Raw genomic sequence first — 8434 nt, 5'->3', positions numbered from 1 at the left:
CGAATGTTTTGTCTGCTGAAAATGTGTGCATCATATGGCACCTGGCCAACCACACTGCTATCTGCCCTCCGAGAGGAGAGGAGGGGTGGGGGTCCTTCCACTGAGACGTGAGGGCGAACTGCCCTGCCACTGCACAGGGGCACATCCAGTGGCTGTGGAGGACCGACACCCACTACTGAAGCTGATCTTGCCGTCTAAGCGTCATCCCAACCATGCGCGACTGCGACTGTTTTCTCCTTGGCGACTCCCACACCAAGATGCAGTGGACAGTTTAGAGCCTGCCCCTGGGAATGCTAACTGGTGCATGGTACTCAACAGAGGTGACGGAATTTCTCCTGAAATTCTACTTCCTACCACAGTTAGCAAGTGGTAGAACCAGGATTTAACCCCCAAGTAGTCAGGCCTGGCTGGGACCTTAACTGCTATACCCATGTTAGGATCTGGGCCTTTAAGAACCTGTTTGAGTACTGTGCCCCACTCACTCGCCCACCACCCCAGGCAACTCGACCTCTGTCCCACAGCCCTCAACCCAGGGTCACAGCTCTGGCAGGCACCCGGGCTCTGCCCTTTAAATGTCAACGAGATGTGAGGCTGCTCTTTCAGTTCCAGGGGCTCCTCTCCTGTCTCGGGATGTCCTTTCCCTGGAACGCATGGCCCATTCTGCCAGGCTGACACCTACTCATCTCTGTTCTCAGCTGACAGGTTCCTTCTCTGAGCCCCTTATCTGCACTGTCCTTTCATCTCACCTCATCCCATACTCTTCCTAACCTTCACTTCATGAGTGGCACTTAGGAAACACACACGAGTGACGTTTTATTTCTCTGTCTGAGCACACAAGTGTCTTAGTCTGGGGGGAAAAAAAAATACTTACCCCTATCCCTGCATCAAGGAACACTTCCACATGGCAGACATTCCAAGGATGGGATGGCTTAGCCTGCAGCTATTTCCAAGAAGGCTCATCAACTCCTCTATTTAACTATCATTTTCCTTCTCACGGAGCTCATTTTACCCAAGTGACTTTTACATCTCACGAGTGCAGACTGGCTTACTCCCACAAATATCTGCCTATTTCTATCTATTTATTTTCAAACTTAGACTAAAAAAGGGATGACTTTATTTGTCCATTGGAACCACAGCCCAAGATTAGGGATACACGGAGGTGGAAACCAGGACACCCATCCTGTTCCCACCAGAAACCATAATCAAGGAACATTTCCCTTCCCGTCTTCAAAGACAAAGGACACCGAAAAAAGAAATTTTTTTTTGAATTTTAACAGTTCAAATCAGCGTGCTTGGTTCATTTCAGCTCCTTCACTGCCAAACCTAGAGGAAAAGATACAAAAGTGATTCATCCAGAAGATAACATTTTATCTGAGTTACTGTTCCTTGTCTGGATTTTGTTCTTAAGCTAAAGAGGCCTCACAAAGCTCAGAAAAGCCCACCAGGGAGGTGCTGCTTAAAATACGAAGTCAGTGTTTGATAACACAAATGCTCTCGTTCAGCCTTACAGAGGTGCCACGCAGTTCTTATGGAGCCGAGCAGTACTGGGTGGCTGTTCACTCTGAAGAAGCCTGCAGAACCCTCTACTCTCCTCTGGCTGTCTCCTCACAGCTCTCTGCAGCTCTCCTGGGCCTCCTGCACCAGGATGGGCCCCTCTGCCTAACCTCTGCTTGTGGCCTACTGTATTTCATCAGTTTCCCAACCTGTACACTGGGGTCATCGATACCAGCACCTCCCTGCAGGACTGTGGTGAGGATGAAAGGAGTTACACAGAGTAAGGGTTAGCTGTTCCTATCCTGCACTAGGAAAGCATGGAGGGGAGCGAAACAAACATCCCCTTGGCCAGGGAAACCACTTCCTATATGGGACAGAACCTCTGAGAAGTCACTAGTCCTTGCACCACCAACAGCAGGAGCAGATCTTTAGACACACCACCAAATGCACTTTTCTAAACCAGGGGATAACTCAAGAAACACGATGGCGACGCGTGCACCTTCCACAGTTCTGGCTGCCCCCCAGGGTTTCCGGATCACTCACCCGGGGGCAGGGACTGCTTCAGCTTCTCTGCCTTCTCTTTGTCTGTGATGACCAACGTATAAAGGTATCTGCTGCATCGCACTTTGAACTTCACATTATCCTTATTCTTCTTGATCTTGACAGCTACCAGAGACAAGAATCAGTAATTAGATTGTCTCACAGAAAACAGATGTCACACAGCTCACCTGCTTCATACCTATGCAGAACGTGGCACTTACGACTGCCACCACTGACAGAGCTGTGCTCGCCCCCCAGACTGCCCCTCTGTGGAATCAGAAAACAAGACTCCCCGTCCCTCCACGACCTCAATATTTAAAAATGGAGCCAGAAATCTACATTTCCCCTATTAATGCTCAAGAGCCTAGGGCTTAATCTTAATTGGTTTGTTTATACTTAAAACATAAGAATCTGGTACACTGAACATTCCAGAACACTCTATGTTCATCTTTTTTTTTTTTGGTGAAGAAGTCTGGCCCCGAGATAACATCTGTTGCCAATCTTCCTCTACTTTGTATATGGGACGCCGCCACAGCACCACTTGATGAGCAGTGTGTAGGTCCATGCCTGGGACCTGAACCCGCAAACCCCGGGCCGCTGAAGCGAAGTGTGCGAACTTAACCATTTCGCCACTGGGCCGGCCCCTCCATCCTTTTTTTGATGGGATGGAAGTAGTTCATTAAGTAAGCAGATGGATTATCTGCTGGGATCAAGACCTTTCTACCACTCTACTTCTGGAAATTAATTCTCTGCGTATGAGATGACATCCTGGGGCAATGGTAAAGCTCTTCCTTCAGGATCCCCCTACCCCACATAGCAAGCATGTGCTGAAGCTTTTCCTAAAATTTGTGTAGAACCCATTTTCTGGGCTCTTTACTGCTGCCAAATTCTATCTCAGGACCACTGCTCAGACAATAAAGAACCCCAGTGCAGGGTTTGAAATTTTCCAAACAGCCTGGTTATGTACAAGCATCACCGCATCTCCCTGAGGCTCTTAGCTGCTCTGGCTGCTGGAAGACACCCACTTCCCAGGAGTAGGCTAGTTATTTCATGTACCTGTCAAATCCTTCATTCCAACTTCTTTGAACAGCTCACAGACACTCCCAAGAACTTGTGGTTATAAGCGTAGGGAAGTGCCAGTTGAGAATCAGGTGGCTAAGGACTGACCACGGTCTTCATGGGCCTCAGCCTAAGTACCTGACACACAGCACTTAGCACCTTCCAGAAGCAGCACAAGGTTAACCTGTACGCACGACCCACAGCTCCATCCCTGCCAATGATGCTACAGGAATAAGGCACGGCACAGGAAGCAGCAGCACTGTGGCTCTGAGCCTGCCAAGGCCGTGACTGCCTCAGCTCATGTTTTATTAAATCCAGAAGCCTAGATGTTCATCAAACCAAACTATTTTGCTATCTCAACATTCCTCTTAAAGCTAAGTACACTGCACTGCCCCTGGCAGCCGCTGGGCGCCTATAAACTAAAGTGAACACTCGTAAACTTAAGACATGGATCTCCCAAAAAATTCAACATTGTCATACGATGCAGTAATTCCACTTTTGGGTATACACCCAAAAGAACTGAAAACGGGGGCAAGAAGAGATACTTGTACACCAATGTTCACAGCAACGTTATTCACAACAGCCAAAAGGCAGAAACCACTCAAATGTCCACCTACGGACGAATGGATAAACAAAATGTGGTATATTCATACAATGGATTATTCAACCTTAAAAAGGGAATGCTGACAACTGCTACTACATGGTTGCATTCAGTATGCCAAATGAAGTCAGCCACTCGCAGGACACACACTGTTATGACTCCACTTACATGAGGTACCTACAGGAGTCACACTGATAGAGACAGAAAGCAGAATGGTGGCTAGCAGGGGCTGGAGGGGGAGAATGGGGAGTCACTGTTTAATGGGCACCGAGTTTCCGTTTTGCAAGATGAAAAGTTCTAGAGATGGATGGTGGTGATGGCTGCACAACAATGTTAATGTACTTAATGCCAGTCAACTGTACACTTAAATAGTTTATTCAAAAAACACTCAGTGAACACTATTATATCCAGGGGACCACAACCCCTACTCTCATAGGCACACTGTCTAAAATCTGGCTCCTGAACAGAATTAAAATGCAAACAAACCTGATGATTTATTTGGTGGCATTTCTTCAATGTGCTAAGGTCTCTAACGGAACATCTGATCTGGTCCTTGAACCAATCCCATCAGACATACACCTCCCCCCCAGAAGGAACCGGTGGTGTCGTGTTGAGCACACCTACCTACTAGAGCTGGGATTTCAACCAGGCAGAGAGACCCAAATTTCCTGGTCTAAACTAAAACTGACGTGATAATCGCCTCTTTTATAGCACAACAGCATATAAGACACAAGCATGCGGTCCCCACAACCAGGGCAGGGCAGACATGCCGGATGCTACCTGTTCCCACAGGTGGTCGCCAGTTCACAGTATCAGAGGATCAAAGGCAACAAACAGGTAACGGGGACACAAATACGACTCTCCCGACCCCCTGTGAACCCACAAAAAGGCTCTCCTACGCCCCACAGTTTCATCCTATCACCGACATAGGGTATTAGAGATGACCAGTGTCTTAGCCCGTCCCAACACGTCCGCCCCAACAGTGCTCCACGTTCACAAATTATCTGATTTTCTCTATACCAGAGGAAAAGGAAGCGATCAGGAGTATTTGATGCAGCAGAAATCAAGATGACTCCGCGTATGAATTCAAGATCTATCTTGTATCAACAAAAGCCCCCAAACCTCCTTCAACTCTAACAAAGAGCCAACAGCAAGACTCCCTCCCACGCCTGGTGTGAAACACGAGAAGACACAGGCAGCGGGGCCGGCACCTATCTGGCAAAAACTTACTATTTTTTTCGACGCATCGATTCCTTTTGCCCCTATCTATAGACTAGGAAACGGATACACGCGGGAGGGCCGTTCCTCAGGGCACCGGCAGCGGGCCTGCACCCAGCCCCAGCTCAGGTTCACGGGCCACGCGGTTCCCCAGTCACCCCGTGCAGAGCACCTACCACCCGCGCACCGAGACAAAAACGAGCTCAGGACGGTTTCTCACGTGTTCGCCATCAGCCAAGGAAGGTTACACGCGGCCCAACAACGTTTGTCCTGGAGAAGGCGTGGTGGAGCCGCTGCTCCCGGAGGCCGGGCACGCGCGTCCGCCGCCTCCCGCCCACGCTCGGGAGGACGCCCCAGGGCGCGGACGGCCCCGCAAACGCACCGCTGTCACCCCCATCTGACCCACCGCCGTCACTTACACTTGGCGTCCTTCCGCCGCGCCGTGAGCAGGAAGTCCTTGATCTCCTCGATTTTGCGAGGCTGCAACACAAAGACACGGAACGACCCGCAGACGCGCTTTACCTGGCGGTGATCAGCGCACCAGCCCCTCCCGGAGACCCCCGCCAAGCCGCTCCTCCCCCACTTCCCCGGGAAGTCCCGGCGCGCCGTACTCACCATGGCTGCGAGGGGCGCGGGACAGCGCGGCCGGCACCTGCGGGAAGAGAAGCGTTGGCGTCAGCGCAGCGCGGGGACCGGCGGCGACCCCGCTTCCGCTCCCCGCAGCCCCGAAATGCCGGCCCCATCACACTCCGTCCTTTTCCCCCGCACCCTCGGCCCAGACCCGGGGTCCCTGAATTTCACCCGGCCGTGGATTACGCTGGATTACCCCCTAGTTCCCGAGTACCGCCCGGAACACTCACAGCGAGCGAAGACAAGCGAAAAGGACGAAAAAGAACGAGACTTCCGTTTCCGGGCAGTTAAACGCTCCCCCGGAGGAAATTGCGTACGGTGTCTGCAAAGGGTCAAGAAGTATTAGGCGTTCGCCCTTCCCATTGCAGCATCTCTGCCCCCTTCTGGCCTAGATTGGTAGTGCAGCTCCACGAATGCAATGGGCTGCCTCCTTCTCCACGCTCTGTCTTCTTCTCCCGCCCCCACCCCCCAGACCCTGCCTCGGCTTTGCTAGGTTTTATTTCAGGTCCAGTTCGAAGACCTAACACTTATTATCTACTACTTTCATTAGACCTATGCATTGGGCATCTACACAGATTTTCTCATTTAAATGAAGGGACCCTCTTATGTACATTTTAAAACCTCTTTCTAGGGGTTCCCCACATTTCCTTCCGGTCTCCTTTTCCATGAATATCTAATCTGTCATGCGCAGGGCCCATTTGCTCTCCTCTTTCCATTTAATGGAGCTTTTCCACTTGCTGCTTCCAATTCCTTAAGAACTGGTGTACACTACAAACAAGTTGATACTTCCAATAGCTGACGTTTATCCAGCACTCACATCGGGCAGCCCCCGTGCTAAACACTGGACTCACAGCCTCTGTGAGTCTCAGGCGCACCTGGAGAGGAGGCTCTTGCTACCCCAGTCCTACCCACGGGGGAATGAAGGCTTGTCGGAGCTGGGAGAGGTGGAGTCGGGACTCGAACAAGCGGTGGTTGGATGCCCCAGCCCAGGCTCCTGCCACTTTACGAGGCTGCGCACCTAAGACGGGCTGGCAGCTCTGGGGAGGCAGCATTTCCTTTGTCCCTTGGTTCCTCCCAGTCTCCATCCCACGCCAGATAGGATTTTCTCCGCACACGTTTACCCTCAGCTCTTATATAACGTCTCCTCCGGTGGCTCCGAGGAACCTGAGGGTGTGGATTTTATTATCTTCCACTTTTATCTTTTAACCTCTCTACAAATGTCTACATTTTATTATTTTTGTTTCTTTCAAATTTAGTAACCGCACAACAGAATGTAATTGCCTCGTGCTCATTATTACCGAGCAGACCACCTGAAGAGATAGAGCACTGCACCCTGAACTTGACTTTGAACTCCTGCTCCTCCCTCCTGCTCGACAAGCTCAGGGCGAGCATCTTCCTCGGGGCGCTGGGGATACAGGGAAGAGTAAACCCACAGTCCTTGCCCCAGGGAGATCACAAAATCCTCTAACTGTGCTAGAGAGCCTTTTAAAAGAAGCCTAACTATTTTTCTGCAGCTGCAGAGGCATCTGCGTGTTAACAGTGGGAAAAGTTAATTGGTGGGAGCATCATTTTAGATTGTCTGAAGGTCGGTGTCCGGTCTGAGAGTCACTGGTGCCTCAGCCCTGACCTGAGAAGGACACCCCCAAATTCCTCAGCCTGCCTTTGCCAGCCCTCCTCCACCTCAGGCTGATGTCTTGCTGTTTTCTACCCTACTGCTCTGCCGTAAACAACCATCCTTTCAGCCCAACCAACTGGCCTCTTGATGTGCTGGGCACATCTTGACTCCAGGCATTGGCTATGCTGTCGCCTCTAAGACTAAGTCCTTCTCTTTCTTCAGAGCTCATCTCCCACTTCTCCTTCAGGCAGGACCTTACACCTCCATCTCCTGTCGCTCGTCACTCCTGTTGCAGTTACTCACACACACCTCTCGATAGACTGTGCAGCAGTGTTAAACCTTTCATACGTTTGTACTGACTTTTCTTTGAAGGCAACAACAGGGTTCCGCATTCTGTTGATAACTCTTGAAATGAAGTACTCATATATATATAGTAGGTGCTCACTGTGGGCGTCACAGGATTCTCAAGCTGGATGAGCTTCTGAGATCACTCACTATATGAAGGGTGGATGGACTGATGGAGGGATGGATGGATAAATGAATGAAGGGATGGAGAGAGGGATGGATAGATAGAAGAAAGGATGGGGAGATGAGAGAGGAAGAGATGAAGAGATGGAGGAGGGAGGGAGGGAGAGATGGAGGGATGGAAGATGGATGGAGGAAGGGATGGAGAGATGAGGGATGGAGGGATGGAGGAAGAGATGGAGAGGGGGAGGAACAGATAGATGGAGGAAGGGATGGAGAGATGGAGGAATACAGGGATGGAGGAATAGAGGGAGGGATGGAGGAAGGGATGGAAGGATGAATGGAGGAAGGGATGGAGAGATGAGGGATGGATGGATGGAGGAAGAGATGGGGGGGAGGAACAGATGGATGGAGGAAGCGATGGAGGGATGGATGGAAGAAGGAAGGGATGGAGAGATAGAGGGAGGGATGGTGGAATTATTTGGACAAAGCAGTGCTTGGCACATAGTAGGGCCACACAAATAGTTGTTGAGTAAATGCCTGGTGCTTCTCCCCACTGCAGGACCTACAGGACAGGGACAGGGGACGGGGAGGAGCTGCACCTCCCTTTTGGCAGCGATCCCAGAGAGACAGATGTTCGCCCTCTTGAATCGTATAATAAGGGAGCACAGATGTGTAGTAACAAAACACAAAGGCCAATTTGTTCAAGTACCGAAGGTTTTCTCCAGCTCCCCATGGGGGACGAATAGCAAAATAAATGGCAGCTACTGAGAGGTGGAGCAAGGAGCCCGGAGAGAACGCTTCCCATGCTG

General features: G+C 50.7%; 1 protein-coding gene across 1 annotated transcript; it reads right to left on the bottom strand.

Annotated features, from left to right (window-relative positions):
• Positions 1-1091: 1091 nt before the first annotated feature.
• RPL38 (ribosomal protein L38) lies at positions 1092-7549 on the bottom strand. Its single transcript, XM_014789210.2, has 7 exons — positions 7467-7549; positions 6875-6947; positions 5773-5864; positions 5528-5564; positions 5332-5392; positions 2038-2160; positions 1092-1323 (listed from the first exon to the last, which is right to left on the bottom strand). Exons 1-7 carry the CDS (start codon positions 7547-7549, stop codon positions 1298-1300), a joined length of 495 nt encoding a protein of 164 aa, XP_014644696.2. The 3' UTR covers positions 1092-1297.
• Positions 7550-8434: the final 885 nt, after the last annotated feature.

The sequence above is a fragment of the Ceratotherium simum genome, chromosome 16, assembly GCF_057802395.1.
Source record: "Ceratotherium simum simum isolate JZ-2026a chromosome 16, ASM5780239v1, whole genome shotgun sequence".
Lineage (NCBI taxonomy): Eukaryota > Metazoa > Chordata > Mammalia > Perissodactyla > Rhinocerotidae > Ceratotherium > Ceratotherium simum.
This window is presented reverse-complemented; position numbering and strand designations above follow the sequence as displayed.